This window comes from Mytilus californianus, unplaced genomic scaffold, assembly GCF_021869535.1.
Source record: "Mytilus californianus isolate M0D057914Y unplaced genomic scaffold, xbMytCali1.0.p SCAF_4, whole genome shotgun sequence".
Classification (NCBI taxonomy): domain Eukaryota; kingdom Metazoa; phylum Mollusca; class Bivalvia; order Mytilida; family Mytilidae; genus Mytilus; species Mytilus californianus.
Window position 1 is genome coordinate 24,818,872 of NW_026262690.1, and position 17,166 is coordinate 24,836,037.

General features: G+C 33.0%; 1 protein-coding gene across 1 annotated transcript; it reads left to right on the forward strand.

The window, feature by feature from the left end:
• Positions 1–2,109: 2,109 nt before the first annotated feature.
• LOC127737762 (uncharacterized) lies at positions 2,110–12,747 on the forward strand. The gene is made up of 4 exons (XM_052248665.1): positions 2,110–2,257; positions 7,726–7,865; positions 9,437–9,572; positions 11,039–12,747. The coding sequence occupies exons 1-4, from the start codon at positions 2,197–2,199 to the stop codon at positions 11,428–11,430; spliced, it is 729 nt and encodes a 242-aa protein (XP_052104625.1). The 5' UTR covers positions 2,110–2,196; the 3' UTR covers positions 11,431–12,747.
• The last annotated feature ends 4,419 nt before the right edge of the window (positions 12,748–17,166 follow it).

Genomic DNA, 17,166 nt, shown 5'->3' on the forward strand with positions numbered 1-17,166 from the left:
ATATTTTTTTCTTAAATGACAACTATTACATCTATTACGTCTGATTCAGTATCAGTTGTCCTATGTAAAGTAGCGGACTCGTTTGGTTCAGTATGATTATCAGTTGTCCTATGTAAAGTAGCGGACTCGTTTGATTCAGTATGATTATCAGTTGTCTTATGTAAAGTAGCGGACTCGTTTGATTCAGTATCAGTTGTCCTATGTAAAGTAGCGGACTCGTTTGATTCAGTATCAGTTGTCTTATGTAAAGTAGTGGACTCGTTTGATTCAGTATCAGTTGTCTTATGTAAAGTAGCGGACTCGTTTGATTCAGTATCAGTTGTCCTATGTAAAGTAGCGGACTCTTTTGATTCAGTATCAGTTGTCTTATGTAAAGTAGTGGACTCGTTTGATTCAGTATCAGTTGTCTTATGTAAAGTAGCGGACTCGTTTGATTCAGTATCAGTTGTCCTATGTAAAGTAGCGGACTCGTTTGATTCAGTATCAGTTGTCTTATGTAAAGTAGTGGACTCGTTTGATTCAGTATCAGTTGTCTTATGTAAAGTAGCGGACTCGTTTGATTCAGTATCAGTTGTCCTATGTAAAGTAGCGGACGCGTTTGATTCAGTATCAGTTGTCTTATGTAAAGTAGCGGACTCGTTTGATTCAGTATTAGTTGTCTTATGTAAAGTAGTGGACTCGTTTGATTCAGTATGATTATCAGTTGTCCTATGTAAAGTAGCGGACTCGCTTTTTTTTAATTATTATTAATTCAATCCATTCAATAGTCATTGAATTTTTCATTTTTTGTCGCATTAAATTTTCAATTTAAATTTCGATATCGTTCCCCAAGCAAGATTCGAACTCGAGCTGTGGAGAAACCAAGGGTACCATCGTCTGCTGTTTGTCCAGCTCACTCGTTTTACTAATTAAGTTCTGTACTAATCCAGTATATAAAAAATATAAGTACACTTCGGTAGTGATAGGTGCCTTTCCTCGTTGGGTGTTTCTAAGGACATGAATTCGGTAGTGAGATGTGCCTTTCCTCATTGGGTGTTTCTAAGGACATGAATTCGGTAATTAGAGGTGCAATTCCTCGTTGGGTGTTTCCGAAGACACGAATTCGGTAGTAAGAGGTGCCTTTCCTTGTTGGGTGTTTCTGATGACATGATTTCGGTACTGAGAGGTACCTTTCCTCGTTGGCCGTTTCGAGGACAAGATGGCAGTGGCTTGGAGATTGTACAGATGCATTTTGTATATCTGAGCGGTATATGTATTTTTTAAATTATGTTCAATTTATTATACAGGTTGGCAGTAATATTGGTCTTGTATTACAGTCATGTTTGTGGTGGGATTTTTACAAATCAGGTGATAAAAGGTGTATAATTTTCTGAAGTTTATTCGTTTATCTGGTTATGTTGATAGTGTCTTCAGTTATATTTGTTTTTTCCTGAACACACATAACTTAATATTTCCTTTGATTGGCGACTGATAATTTGCTGTCGGTTTTCTGTGTGGCTTATGTGATTAAATTTTTCCTCTTGGAAGGATTCCTATCGAAAAATATTTCATGTTTCATGTTCCTCTCTCGTTAAATGTGACATGCATATTATATCAATAAGAATTGTGAAGGATCTTAGATGAACGTTTGGTAAATTACAGCTTCACGCTACAAAAGATACATTTTGATATCTGCAGTTAAAATGTCCCTGAGTTGACTGTACTAGAGTACCTCATTTTCAATATTTTGATGTATTTACCAACCTTTTATTCGAATTTTCAATTATAAAAATGGACATTTCTGAGAATTAACAGCCAAAGAGTTTTATATTAATATCTCTACTGAAATTTGTTTGCAATTATTTAACAACTAGTTTTATGAATAATATTCCTCATTTTGAAGTTTAAATAACAATGCATTAAAATCCAACATTCTATGCGTGATTGATAACAAAGCATATCACAATGCACTTTAAAACAATTTGTGCAAGCAGATCACGTAAAAGATCTATCGCTGGAAGCATATTTCTGAAATTACTAGGTTGCTCTGTCAACAGCAGTTGTGATTTATGAACAGTATAATATAAAAGAATATCGATAAGTTCTGTTTTATACTGTTCCACTTGAAACCTAAGCTTACTGATTCTTTAAAAATCTATTTGTTTAATTGTACATGGAATTTGAAACTGAATATGCACAAAGAACAAAGCAGTTGAAATGACGAGCTCCAAATGTTTATTTGTGTTATCAATATTAGGATTGCCTCTTTCTGTAAAAGGTTAGTAACTTGTTCTAAGCAAATTCACGGAAAGGAGGGTTCGAAAAGGGGTAGGAAATTTCTTTCAGCAAAAATACCAAATACATCTACCATAAGATCAGAAATTTCATAATGATTGTGGTAAACATTTAAGTTTGAACTTCTATTCTGTGAGTTAAGCGGCGAGTCGATAACAAACGTCTTCAGGTGAAAAAATTAGAAACGTCAATAATCAATGAATCTCTAACCATACAAATTTTAAAACATCTCAAATAATAGGTTTTTTTTTAGGTTATCTGTAAAACTGTGCGTGTCATTTTATTTTGTCTTTCCTAATTCTTTGCCTCGAGTGTACGTGATGATCCCAGAAAGACGCGTCATGTGCTGGGAAATCAGTAGCATACTTTATTTAAAACATCTGTACTCAATCGGCAAGAAACTGCAATATTATGAAACATTTCTCGAGATCCTAATTTCAGAATGTTACGAGATGGACCTAACTATCGGGAGTGCTTGGTCGACCTCTCCGGACCATTTCCGACCAGCAGGACTATGTTACGAACATATACGACTGTGTTTAGAAAATGGTATGACATCCAAAAAGCTTTCATTTGATACAAAAATTACCCAAATATTTTACTAATTGACAGCTATGCGTAGGTACTATTTTGTTTAAAATATGTATTACTTTCTTTTTGACTGGGCCGAATTAATGGTTCTATACCTAAATCATTGACTGCCAATAATTACTTTTTAAATAGTACTATGCAATTCTCATTGAGGAAGATATTTAACGTACATACTCATCAGGTTACAGTCTGCAATCACTCTGAATTCTAGTCGACGAGCACTGGTTGGTTGAAAAGCAGCCCCATTTTAGTCTGCTTAGATCACATAGACTGTAACTACGGTTTAAATTTTCAAAAAAGTAAGAAGGAACCAAATACTATAGGCAATCAAAAACAATAAGACGAATTCGAAGAAAGACAAAGAACGCCATGGCCAAAAGAAAAAAGACGATCAAAGAGACAAAAGTTATCTAAAGATTGAAAAACATTGAATACTCCCCCTCCTCCCCCCCCCCCCCCCCCCAAAAAAAAAAAAAAACCTTAGTAAAAGTATAAGGTCAGGTTGAGCATGAGGTAGCACTAGCTAATCAGAAACTGAAAATACCTTTCCAGGGCTCCTGAGTTCACCGCGATTTTGTTTGGTTCGTGATCCCAAATCTTTAGTTTTCTGTGAAGTGTTTCATAGAGTTTTGTTTTTCTTTTTGTCATTGTGTTTTCTGTCCTTCGTATACTCATTATTTTGATTGCCTCTATAATAAAATTGAGAATGGAAATGGGGAATGTGTCAAAGAGACAACAACCCGACCAAAGAGCAGAAAACAGCCCAAGACCACCAATTGGTCTTCAACACAGCGAGAAAATCCCGCACCCGGAAACTGGCCCCTAAACACAAATGCGTACTAGTTGACATTTTCCGTTCATCGATTTAAAATACAGTAGCCTTCCAGAAATTCGACTTTCAATATTCGAAAATTCAAGTTAAACTTTTAATCTTTTTCTTTTTATACAATAAAATTAAAAATAAACATTGATTGGCAAAATACTCAAAACTTGGACCCACCATAGGCTTTATACTTCATTTATTTCATTTATTAGATTAAAGTTTGTATATAAATAATTGATAGCCATGATATATCACGTCTCCGTAATGTTTGACATTAAACACAGTATTCTATTTCGATCAATACAATAATTGAAATCAATGCCTATTGGGTGATTACAAGCCTTCAAGTTGGTCCAATGCTCGTTAATAAGGAGTTAATGCAATACAACTTTCATAATATGTCGATACAATTGAATTCAAGATTCCATTGCACTTTTTGTAGTCCTTTGAGGGTAATGAGCATCGCGTTGTGGTTTTAACGGTCGCTATTGAGGAGATCACTTGATGTTTAATAATTCTACAAATGATAGATTTACCACTTCCGAGAATGGTGCCATTACCACTGTCTAAAGTAATCTGTTTGCGAAATAAAAAAAATAGCAGATATATAGCGGTTGTGTTTTATTCATTTATTCTAGTCTACCAACATGCTGCCGTTACATTCATAATACAGACTCTTTGACAATAAAGCAACCACCAGTTTAACAGACCAGACTTAATCAAAGGTTGATCAGATTATTTTGGCGTCGTGATACACGTGTAAATCGGTAAGATAAGGACATTGGTCGTTAAAAATATATTTATTTGACTACAATAGAGAATGAAGGATTCGTATTTTTCTTTTCCTTCCCGGGTTAAATAAATAAATTAAAATCTATTTAAAATGTCAAAACAAAAACAGTACAGAAAATTATCTGCATGAAGTGTAAAAATGTCAAAAGGCGGATTGTTGATGTGCAGCAGTCCAAAATCTGATGAAATACTCGAAATAAACAAATATTATACATGAATAACTTAGAACAGTGCCTTTATTATGTTGCTTACAGGTGACATCTTGTTGTTGCTTGTTTTCTGGCAATTATATCTAAAAGGCTTACTGAAAACGAAACAGAGAACTGAACTTTTCATAAAAAAAGTCATATTAAGTTAACATTTTTATTAAAGAAAGAAAAAAACCTGTATCATTGGATATTGGATTAATAAATTTTAAATACAAAACCTGTTTATTCACCAAAATGATCTCATAATGAGATTATAAAATTCGGCGTTTATTAAATCTAAATTATGAAATTGATACTCGCAAGGATTTGATGCCAACTGTACTAATGAAAAACTAACTTATCACTTGAAATTTATGTTATTTGCAATCACGAGGGTGACACATGCAATAAAACAAAAATGAAAAGGGACTTTTTGTATCTTTAGGTTATATATAATTAAATTATATAGAAACGTATACATGTATTATTTACATTAAAAAAACTTATACAATTTCTGTAAAAACTCATAAGTTATAATTTGGTCAGACGCGCGTTTCGTCGATACAAGGCTCATCAGTCTGAAGATCAAACCAAATACCAACTTGAAGTTAAAAAATATGCCAAATCCGGCTATTGCAATATATGCTTACAGTGTAAGGGCTTTCGGAGCGAGGAGGATAGAAAAACCTTATTGTTTCGAACAATTCGACGTTTTATAAATAGTTAATTTACAGAAAATGAACATATTAATAGTGGATATGGCGCAGAAAAATTATGAGTTCTTATATTTAGAAATAAGTTTTTGGTTTTATAATACACAAAAATGATAACAGAAATAATAAAAAAAATAAAGGATAGTACACAACAAAGACAAACAACACACACATGGTGAAGATTGCCCTATAGTTGGTACAGACACAAATGTGGTGGAGATAAACCAATTGTACGTAAAAACAAAATTTCAACGGTGGTCATGTTTGATGGGTTTGATAGGTTATCTTAAAGAGAGTAAAAGTATCATCTCTTTACATCAACTATTAGATCATTTTGAATTTTCAATTTTCAATACTGTGTTGTTTGGATATAATTGCATTTTGATTCACATATAAGAAATCTTTAGTTAATCATCTGGAGTGAAATCAGACCCAAATTCAGTTATAGTATTCAAGGTATAAAAATTTAAGCTGTCTGAATTATACAATATATTTCTGAATTAAAGAATCCAAGAGAGTACAAGAACAGCATATGTTCAGAAAAATCTTAGACAGAATGGGCACAGGATGTTTGCGCTTTTCCCCCTGTAACACGAAAGGCCATTTGCGATGTTACCTATAAGTTCTTGATGAGGTGTAAGCATAACGCGAATAAAATCAACTTATAATTGTACCATTCTTCGATTTAAAACGAAAACTACATTCCTAGTGTGTTCATTGTATTGCCTTGAAAGTCATAGGAAATTTATCATGATTGTATATTTAAGCTAATTTCAATTTTTGTAAATCAAAAAAAAAAATTTTTTAAACCAAGTGAGCGGCTGTTTCTACATAAATGTACATCCCTGGAGTAAGTTTGACACAAAAACTTACGACTAAGATTGATCGTAAGTATACTGAATTGTTCATGACTTACGACCAATCTTAGTCGTAAGTTTTTTTTGAGAAACCGACTCCTTTATGTATGATAATTCCCGGTGAAGGTAAACCCAGAAAAGCGCTTCCGACACATGAATTTCAAAAGTTTTTTTGTCCTTTTTCTTTCATGTTGACTTAGAAGAAAGAGTCATGGTTGTTATTAGAAATTTATTTTAATTCAATAAAGTGTTCTCGTTTTTATGTGACACAATCATGGTGGCGAAATATTTGAGTCATCAAAACTCTCCAAGAAATACAAATTCTACAATCGAAATAGGAAAATGGTTATAAAAATTTCTTCCAGCCCGGATACATGAGGTGGGAATCATAAAGCACCAACACTAAACTGTTATGTTGATAAAGCGCAAATGTCCTGTAGAAAAAGCGCAGGTGTCCCTTTTTGAAAAACGCAAATGTCCTAAAAATTGAAGCTCAAATTTCTATTTAGAAAAGCGCAAATGTCTTATAAAAAAGCGCTGACGAGACGATTTATTTTCGCTATCCTGTTGATATTTTATCAACAACAAAAACAAAAGAATTTACATTGTTAAAACTTTGACACAATAATTAACAAATAATCAGAGTATGCTTATGTAAACCACATAAGCGATTTAGAACAGTATGTAAACAAGTACTTCAATCATCAACCAGGAGTAATTGATTGTTGTTTGTTTAACATTCAGTTATTTAGTTTAGTATAGTCATATCCCGGACGTAAATAAATATAACAATATAAAGGTAGATTCTGCAGATTAGAAGAAATTGGTATTTTTTTTCGATCTAATTTGGCCATAAAGTTCATAGCGTGTTAAAAATATTTATCATCTCTGGTATTCATTTTGCTGGCTTGAGCGTCCTTGATGAAGTTAAATCTAGAAAAGCACACTTGACGAACGCAATTTAATAAGCGTTATATTCATTTACTATAGCACTATGTTGCAATCGCTGCTGATGGACTGCTAGTCCTCGAGGTTATTATGAGCTCAGTAGTCAATGCTTCAGTGTTGACATAATTTATAACTTATTTTGATTTTATTCTCAGTTTATAAATAATCCAAAGTTCTAACTCCCTCAGACAAAGCTGCCCTAAGATTGAATTGGCTATTCTTTTTCGGTCTTCTATCTATTCTAGTTTTTGGAATAATAGGCAGAAACACGTACATAGTGATATTCATTTTCGTCTGTTGCTAATCAGGCATAATTATTTTCGAATTTTTACACATTTATGTGGGCATTTTGGGTGGCAGAATATTCATGTTCATTCTGTCTTGGGCAGATAATTTATTTTTTTAATTTCTTACCAGGCAGCATATTCTTTTCCAAAATACCCCTTGAAAAACTAATTACCACATTGTTTGTTTTTTTAATTTATTTATGAATTTTTTATTCTCATTATCATTTCTTTTTAAAAGTAATCTTATTTCAGGTTTCATTTTTATTGGTTGCTATTGGAATGACGATAATAACACTTTGAGTGATTATTATCCACCTGTTCCAACGACAATACAGTGCTTCCTTCAATGCATCAGTGCTAATAAAGGATACACATATGCTGGTACACAGATGGTAAGATAATGCAAAGCTAGTGTGTATAATACATAAAAGTGATGACAGGAATGACAAAAAAACCGCACAGTACAACAGACCACATCAGCCATCAACACCTGAATCCTCCAAAAAATCCAACAGACATACAAACAACAACGGACATCCATGGTTCAAGTAGCCTTACTTAGTACAGGCACAAACTATGGTGGGATTAAACAAGTTTTACGTGCGAAAAAATCTCCCCCTGTGTCAATTCAGACCATATGTCGAAAAAAAAACATACAAAAAAACGACACCGTGCAGTTACTAATAGGATGACCACTATCAAGAACAAGGAAATAAAAAATATAATTTGTAAAGCAGGGTCAAAATGTACTCGTCAATTAGGAGGCTAGCAAATTCAGCAACAGCTGTAAGTTAGATATTGCCGCTCAAGAAAAAACAAAATGAAAATGAAAGAAATTTTGCTTCGAAGGACATTGCTTAGTAAAATCACTTCATTTGTATCTGAACAATACGTAGATCACATGCATGATATTACATGAAGAGTTTTGTTAAGAATGTCTCTTTTATTTATTTTTTTTTGGAAAAAGTATTCAAAATTTGTCAACACCATCAAAATTGTTACCTGACAGTTGCATGATAAATAGTTCCAAACCCGAGGTCGATTTATTTCCAGCGTAGTATTTAGCGTTTTTTGTGCTGGCATGACACATCATTCATACGTTATTTTTCTATACATTTACTGTTTATACAATGCTAAAATTGTTCGAAACAGTATAGTTTTTATACCTCCTAGCAAAGATAGCTTTAGCCAGATTTATTTTTTTTTATCTTCAATGCTCTTCAACTTCGTTATTGATTTTGTTTCTGTAAATCAACTGTTCAGCTAACACCACCGATGAATCTTGTATTGATAAATCGAGTCTGTTGTGCAATATATAAATAACACATAGCTAAGAGGGTAATAGAGTAGATTGTTAACCCGAGAAAACATTGTCAACTGAAGGGTAACAATCTGCTCTATCACCCTCTTAGATATGTGTTATTTAATTTAGTATACTGAATGACTGAATGTTCTGTCTTAGTAAACAGTTACATATACCTCAGATATACATTGATTAATACAGCATAAAGAAACGGTTAAATTGTCAGCTACTAGTTAATTTTCTAGCCCACTTATTTATTTGAAATGTTGTTAGTAATTTGTTTACTTATTACTGGTTCCAGTGTCATTGTATCTGAAATAAATTGTAGACAAGTAAACACTCATTGCAAAACATCAAATATAGTAGTCAATTTATAAAGGGAACATTACTATATACGAATGTCAAGAATAAAGGATTGAACAAAAATAATTAGTCCTGTTTTATAAGCTTTTGATTTAACTTATCTGACGAGACATAGATATTACTTAGCTAGTCAATTATATTAGTATCTATTGTCACTTAACAAGTTGGTTCTGACTTTTTTATAGACTAAGTGTTGTTTCTGGATTTCTTCCGATTTATCTTACTTATAAATGTTAAAATATAAGATTAGTGTAGAGTGACTTCTATTTTATTTTCTCCTTTCTTATATATTTGCAGGTCCCACTTACATGTGTCTGTGGTAAAAGCATTGTTAATCAAAGAATTCAATCAAGCATCGATTGTAACATGCCATGTCCTACAATGTCAGGTGACATTTGTGGGGGTCACTTTAGATTGGCTGTGTATAATATTAGTAGGTATTGACATATTTAAATGTATATTTTTGTACTTATTGATCATGATACATGCAATGCAAAATTGTAAATCTTGCATTGTGACTAAATAATACCTTTTACAATTTTTATGCTTGGTTTTCCTACCGGAAATTTACTTGATTAATCTAGATCTTAGCCATACATACATCCGGGTACTCTTTATCTTGACACGACAAACAAGAAAATATATGGTTGAGGTTTGGGTATCACAAGCATCTCCAAGACATATGAACATTTTCAAATAGCACGGATGGGGATGGCACCAGGGGACAAACTACATATCATTCAACTGATCTTGATATGAGAAACAAGACAAAATATCGTTTAAGGTGCGGACCTTCACCATTTTCAAGTTATTTAAAAATTTTCAAATGACAGGGGTGCACGACCCTTCATGTAAAACATATCATACAAATAGCGAGAAGCAAGAAATAGAAACAATAACACTTAACGCATAATAGCATTAAGACATATAGTGAACTTAAACAAATACAGTCAGTATAGTAAGAATCCAGATATGGTAACCTTTTCACATCTTTGGTTTGGTACTTATGGATACTTGTTTCATTAACACTAATACCAAATTTCCTTATTTTGATATAGATTCTTAATCGACAACAAGAGTTACAAAATTATAAGGAAAAACTAAAAACAAAGACCAAATGAGAATATGAAAAAAGGCTGTTGCATCTGAAAGCTAGAAGCAAAGGCCAGTACAAATATATATATTATTCTGTCGCAGCAGCCTTTTTATATTCTCATTTTGTCTTTGTGTTGAATTTTCCTTATATTTTTTTTATTTTTTTTACATGTACCTGTCTTCTTGTTGATTAACAATATTTAGCTTCTTTAACATACAAGTAGTTCCATGAATAAGAGAAGATATTATTGGTTTTTTTTTAGTGAAAAAAAATCCATTAAAAGTACGTAATGTATACATTTTAGTTCAGTGGACATATTTTATTCTTTAGAAAAATGTGTGAAATACGTTTTAACAAAAACAACGAACAATATAATGTTCAGATAGCTTGACTTTGTACAAGTACGACATTTAGTAAGATATAAACCGTGTACCTGTACACGAACCTCTCCTTAAATCGAATTAAAAACTTGCACAGCCCAGCTACAAACAAGATTACTTAGGACCACTAATTGAAGGGGAAAAAACAATGGATAGTACATAATATGGAAAACAAGATCAAAATGTGCTCATTACTACAGGAAGCAAGGTACATTTGGGATCAGTTTTAACCTCTCATAAATTCGACTAGGAAAAAGGTACAACTATATGTGAAACATGAACGACTTTCTAATATATTTTCCCTGATCGGGTCCAAATTAGTATACCTGGATAGTTCTTACATAGAACTTTTCCAAAACGTACTGTTCTAGAATAGTTCTTTATTTTATATAGGATACTGCACGTACTATTTTATCTTTACAGCTGACGAATCAATACCGATAATTATATCACAAAAAGGAACTACAACTTTACCAACATCTCCGAAACAGGCAGACAATCTTGATTGTATGTGCCCGTGTAGTTTTACGAGCGGTAAATGGGATTTTTTGAAAGAAATCAATACAACTAAAGACCAACTTATTGATATCTTAAAATCAGATGTGAATGAACTTCAACAAAACTTAACTATCGATGTTAAAGCTACATCAGCGTATAAAAACACAAAAAGGTCTGCTTCAGATCGTCGCACATCATCTATGTTGATGGGTCTTGTTGGTGGAATCATTATTTGCATTCCCATAGTACTGATAATTTGGTCCGATATAATGCATATTTTAAACAGCCTCAAAACCAAGACCCGGCCCTTGACTTAGTGATGTGAACTGTTTCATCGACAGAAAACATACTTGAACTTCCGAGAATTAAAGGATGGTGTAAAAAAAGACTGGTTTATTGACAAAATTCTGGTGTATCACTCATGTTAACAAAGAAGTCATATTAGGTTAGGTGCATTTCTGAAAAAAAAACAACATATGTAAACAATCTTAAGAGCATATACTTGTATCTATTACCTTCTTAAATATTCTAGCTCTGATTCAGCTCTTTAAATCTCAAAGATATGTTACTAATATACGGTTGACTAGTTATGGGCTTTTACAATCCGGCAGTTAAATCTATGCGTAGGAAATGCGTCAATTTGAATGTACAGCATGAAAAGATAAGCAGTCAAACCTGGTCGCGGTAGGGAAGTTGAAGGTCGATGCTTTGTGTAAGTGGATTGCGACAAGGATTTCCAAACTTACCCTTTTTTAATTGCCAGTCAAGTCTACTATTCTACATCGTGTATTACCTAATTTTCAGAATCTTCCAATTGAATGTATTGTTAATTTGTTTTTGTCCTGATTATACATCGAATATTTGCCACTGGACGTAAAGTAAAGAATCATAAACCCAACAAATGATTTTTGGTTGTTACAGTATCATCATCGGGAAAATTCCATATTGAAAGGAAGTTTGAAATCAATGTGAACCGATGGTGATATGCAAAGTTCTATTTTTATTTTACTTCTCGTATAGTGACCATAAAACTTTCATTAAATTATCAAGACAAATATAGCATATAACGTCGGTCGCGGGGATGTTCGCTGTAAGTATAGAAAATCAAAAGTATCGGGAACAAAAAGAATGTGTCCAAAAGATTAATAAAAACCCGCTTCACTGCTACATATTATTATTATGTTCAATAATCTAGAGGGAAACGTGATGAAAATATTTGTTGGACGAACAAACAAGTTGAATGCATAAATTGGAGTATGAAAATACCGTAGTTAAATGGGTGTGAAAATTACCTTAGTTATCCTAATAGTGATGACATATTGAAATAATTTAAAATCTTCATTTTATTTTGGAGTTTCTAAAACCTGTTTGTTAAAAATTGTCAAATACTAAGGACAATGCAATACACATGTTTAATCTTCTTATTTTATCATGACATTATATTTAACGCACAATATAAACCTATCACATTATCACATGTACAGCTTTTAATTATCCAAAATGCAAGTAATCGGAATTACTGACAATATAGAACAATCTTATCAAATGATTATACGTCTTTAGTGAACTAAAATAAAAATCACAATTGCACAGATATATCTTGACGAAAGAAAATGTTGAAGTTATCTCTTCTCGTTGTTTTTTTTTTTTTTTTGTGTAACTAATGATGTTTCTTATTACCTGTCAGACATTGAATTCGTTTTATTCTCGACGTATGCATGCGTTCTTTCTTTTTTACAACGGTTGGAAAGTTATGTTATGCATCAACTCACAAGCGACATGCATATTTGTTTTCGCGGTCTTGAACGTTAGATACCAGTATAGTCGTCTGATCTATAATGTTACCGATTGATACCAGTATAGTCGTCTGATCTATTGATACCAGAATAGTCGTCTGATCTATAATGTTACCGATTGTGTCCTTCTCCCGATTATGACAACAGACTTAGCTTGAATTCGCATAATAGAGATTTCCAATAAAATGACATTACTAGACATAACCAACCTATCGGAACGTATCTCGGCTTATTGCATTGAAGCATGACCAGTGGCGGAACTTTTCATAAGGGGGGCCCGCTGACTGACCTAAGGGGGGCCCGCTCCAGTCATGCTTCAGTGATTCCCTATATAATCAACCAAATTTTTCCCACGAAAGGGGGGGGGGGGCCCGGGCCCCCCAGCCCCCCCCCCTGGATCCGCCTATGATGACGGAGGGGAGCAAAGACTGCATGGATATTCGGCTCGTTGAATATACATACTTTGTTGGAAAAGATGCAATTAAAAAATTATCCCAATCTGCTATTTAGTTCTGTATATATTTTGTTATTTAACTCTGGATAATTTTATTGACAACAACTTTTGAGGGAATCCAGCAACCGGTAATCAAATGCACCGATCATTGCTTCGTCATTTCACTTGACCTATATATTTATTTCTCAAAGGGTGAATTTTTAAAACGACTAAATCAAAATTGAGCTTGAAAAAATAAAAATAATGAAATCTGAAGCGAGATGATATTCTTGTTTTGATTTATAAGTTATACGGTTTAATCAGGAGTTTCAAACACGCTGGAATGTAAAAGGTGTACACGACTTTCTTTTTTAAACATACTTCTATAATTCATTCAAGATACATTTGTCAGAGGTAGATATTGAGATCACTGATGCACCTAGTACACAATAATTTTTCATCTTTCCGTAGAATATTTTCAAATGGAATTTAGTAGGATTGCATCTGCAAGAAAAAACAAGATTACACTTTCGTAAATTTAATCAGTTACCTTTTTAATTCTTGTCTTTATTATAATGATACATGTGTTCTAGGAAGAGTCTGTACAAATGTATGCGTTTAACGTCATTGCTCAGAAATTGTTTTTGTGAAATGTTTGGCGTTTAACTTATGCAAATACGTATGAAAAACGGACATGCATGGAATATTTGATTGCAGTATTGTTAAGAAGGACGATCCTTTTCGCTTTATGACCAACTTATGATACCAAAGAAATATTATGTTTTCCGGTCTGTGCATTCCAAATATAAAACCTTTAAAATTATATACCAAGTTAGAGTTTGACCCGGATTTAGTCCTCTAATGAGGCAAACGATTTGAATCTTGTCAGTCAAAGCCTCAACTTGGTTAAAAGACCGAAATGTCAATAGGGAGTTGACGGTTTATAGCAAATCAGAATCGCAAAATAGGTTTCAGAGTTTATAAATGCAAAAAAAACGAATTTTAAACAGGTTTGATTGATTGATAGATTGCTTGTATGACATCAAGTGACAAATGTATGTTCAGGACAAATAAAAACAAAACAATTCAATAATATGTAGACTGGGTCGACCAGGATAACATTATGAATTTCAACGCAACTGGAAAATGATAGCATGTTAAAAAGGGGTAGACATTTAGTCTTGTAACAGCCCCCCTATGTATCCCTGTTTTATTTGTTCTGTAACGTGAAAAGCTAATGATTGCACTTTCCCTATATTTGATTGAACGTCCCCATTCAGACTGAGCGGGGCTGCGTATTAATACATCCAAGACAAGCAAACGGACCACCCTTTTTAAGCATGTGTTATACTGTTGAATAGGGTCTTGTATAGAATAAATTCGGGTACATCCAGCAACGCTAAACGAACCACTCACTTCCCAAATGGGGGTAGTTTAGGCGACCATACTCTTGATTGGGCACACACTGGCACAAAGATCCTGTCTTTGAAAAATCCAGATTGTGGAATTTTATCATGAAATAATAATATATTTTCATGAGCGCATTAAATCCATACATTTCAATGAAACTGCTGGTTAATAGTTCAATTCTCAGTATTCAGTTACAGACGGGTCCTGATCAAAACACTTTTTTTTTTTACTGAAATCTTATAATATAAGGGATATAAAATATTTTGCCTGGAAATGTCTTTTGTAGTTGGACTCGTATAGCATTCCCGTTTAACAAAACTACACAGAACAATCCTTAATCGAGCACACCTTTTAACATACAACCTATATAGGGAGTTTTCTCTATACGCATACAAGATAACTCAAATCGATCGTGCGATAGGTAAGGGATACGTGTATACGTGATCTTATGTCAGTGAAAATTAAGGCGGGAATCTAGAGAACCACGACAAAATGCATGATTCCTCCAATTTTTCACCATGTTAAAATTATTTAATATAAGCGAAAAATCCAGAATATGATTTTAAGAGTCTTTGAATACTTTGTTTAAACTTGAGCGACGTATTTTATCAAGTTCAATGTTGGCAATAACCAGTCCCATTAGGTCCGTACGTCGAGTTAAGTACGTATTTCATTTTATTGGAAATCTCTACTGGGCGATGCTTGCATAGCAGGAGAGAAATTTACCTTGTTGACGCACCCGGTTTCGTTTCTTATGAGATTTGATGCGATTCTCTTAGGTTCTGTTTGTAAACTCGATTAGTATTTTCTAAATCGATTTATGAGAGTAACGACATCGGTAAACTATTGCTGCCTACATTTGGTTGCCCTTTAGTATCGTCTGTCTTTTTATACTTAACGTATAATGCATTTGTAATAAGCGATTGAAAAATAGCTAAAATATGGTTATCTTCCTTTTACCAGAAAAAAGCTCCGACTTGAAAAAAAAACCTTTCATACAAAACATTTACATATGCATTATTTACAGTACATACCATCTACAAATTCAAACTTTCCCTTGTACGCGTGTTTATTGTGCGTTATGCGTGCGTGTTCCGTTCATTAATCGTCAATTCAACGTGCGTGCATTCATCATTCCGTGTGTTTTCCGTGTAACGTGTGGTGATCGTGCATTCAGCTTTTATCGGGTAACATTCATTCTGCTTATAATTTATTTTGTAATGTTTTTGATTATTATCAGTTTTGTACCACCACTACTTACTTATAAGTAAAAATAGATTGAGAGATATTCTAAGGGTATTTCTTATCTTTGTTATTAGAATATGCCGATTTTAAGAAAATTTGAATTATATTGCTTAAATTACTTGTTTTAGTTGCATTATATTTGAATCAGCAAATATCCAATCTCTACTGTATATTTGTGCTATAAACCTTACTTACTTAACTAGTTATTTACTATTGGAAGGGTTATTATTACCCCACAAACTTTAGTTTTTAGTAACGGTGTTCTGATAAAATAGATATTAAAAAACTGGTTTTGAGATTCCTGTTTTCGTTTGATTAACGTACGACTTCTGTGTCATTTCTGCAACGATTTGAATAATTCGAATATGTGCACTTTGCCTATTTGGCAATTTCGTTTTCAACTTAAATTTTCTCATTTAGGTTTTGATGGCTACCATTACTTATGTCCCTCAGATTTGGCCTCGTTTCCCACGGGTAACATTAGGACATTCTACGTAGAAGATACAATATGTAAAGTTGTAAATGGAACTGGATTGCGGATTAAGATGCGGAAAGTCAAACTTAATTTCATTAATGAACTCGCACGTTAAAATGCGACTCGGCGTTCTGGCCTAGTACAAAATAGGCTTCATATTCGTAAAACATTAGTTGCTTGTTTTCTCTCTTGTAAACATGTGATATTTACCACTGGAAATTTCACAATTATCACCCGGATCATTATCATCTTTTCTACAGACAAAATTGAATGCAGTTGTTAATTACTCTACACCTAAATTTTGTTTAACACTGGTTTACAAAACAACTTCCTTTTTCACAAATATCTTTTAGTTTAGTTTATATTATTTTTTAAGAAAAAGAGGCGGAAGATACCAAGGGAACATTCAAAACTCATAAGTTGAAGAGAAAATGACAACAACATGCCAAAAAAAAAAAAAAAAAAAAAAAAAAACGAAATGCAAAGAATAGACAAATATAGGCACTGAAATATCCCCATCCCACACAGATCCCTTTTTAAAGGGTGAAATTTTACATATGGGTTCATGAGATTCCAGACTCCAATTTAATATGAATTTAGGACATTGATTGGTCGGATAACACAAAATTTAATGTAGCATACAAGTACATTTTTTTATTTTGAATTTATTTTTTTTTCAAAAACAATTTCTAAA